At 64.1% G+C, this 790-nt stretch overlaps 1 protein-coding gene across 1 annotated transcript in view; it reads left to right on the top strand.

Moving 5' to 3' along the window:
- LOC102249662 (phosphofurin acidic cluster sorting protein 2) overlaps positions 1 to 790 on the top strand; it is a 76,640-nt gene that overhangs the window by 72,839 nt on the left and 3,011 nt on the right. The window contains 1 exon segment of the mRNA XM_014540578.1: positions 524 to 701. Within this exon segment, the coding sequence (XP_014396064.1) occupies positions 524 to 701 (178 nt within the window).

The following is a 790-nucleotide window of genomic DNA, read 5'->3' as shown; positions in this document are numbered from 1 at the left end:
TGGGGGACAGGAAGGGGGTGGGAAAGGCAGCTCCCGGGGCCTGTGCAGAGCCTGGCCCACACGAAGCCACCGCTGCCCACCTGCCCGCGGCTCACGCAGCAGCTGGGCCGAGAGCTCGGTCTGGCTGTGGGCTACTCGTGAGCGTCTGTGTTGGAACGTGGGGTGTGCCCCTCGCCAGGCCAGGCCTGGGCACAGCCCGCCCCTGCCGCCCTCTGGTTGGCACCACCTTTCCCTGCCCATCCGGGAGAAAACCTGCCCCAATTGCCACGGAGGCCCAGATGTTCCCTTGGGGCTGGCCCTGGCCGGTGTGGCTCAGTGGGTAGAGCGTTGGTCTGCTGACTGAGGGTTCCGGGTTTGATTCCCGTCGAGGCCCCCGGCCCTGGTCAGGGCCTGTGGGAGGCAACCAGTCCACGTGTGCCTCTCCCTCCACGCTCTCTAAAAATCAAAATAGCCTCTGGTGAGGCGAAAAGAAAAGAAAGGCAGGCGGCGCCGTGCCCGGTGGAACGCGGTTTTCTTCCCGCAGCCCCGACGAGGAGTCCTCGCAGAAGTTCATTCCCTTCGTGGGGGTGAGTTGTGTGTGGGTGGCGGCCTGGCCCAGGGGTTCTTGCGTCCTGGCTCTGTGGCTGGGGCCCTACACTGGCAGTGGTCAGATTGTATCGGTCTGGTTTTGCATTAAGTGGATTTTTCCAGAACCTTCGCCAGCCTGAGCCTTTGAATCCCTCCCGTCTTAAAGCTCCTGCCCTTATGTCTAGGTGACTGGCAGGCTCACACGTCCCGGCGCAGGCGCAGG

Source organism: Myotis brandtii, unplaced genomic scaffold, assembly GCF_000412655.1.
Source record: "Myotis brandtii unplaced genomic scaffold, ASM41265v1 scaffold1057, whole genome shotgun sequence".
NCBI lineage: Eukaryota > Metazoa > Chordata > Mammalia > Chiroptera > Vespertilionidae > Myotis > Myotis brandtii.
The sequence above is the reverse complement of the archived record's forward strand: the minus strand, read 5'-3'. Positions and strand labels throughout refer to the sequence as shown.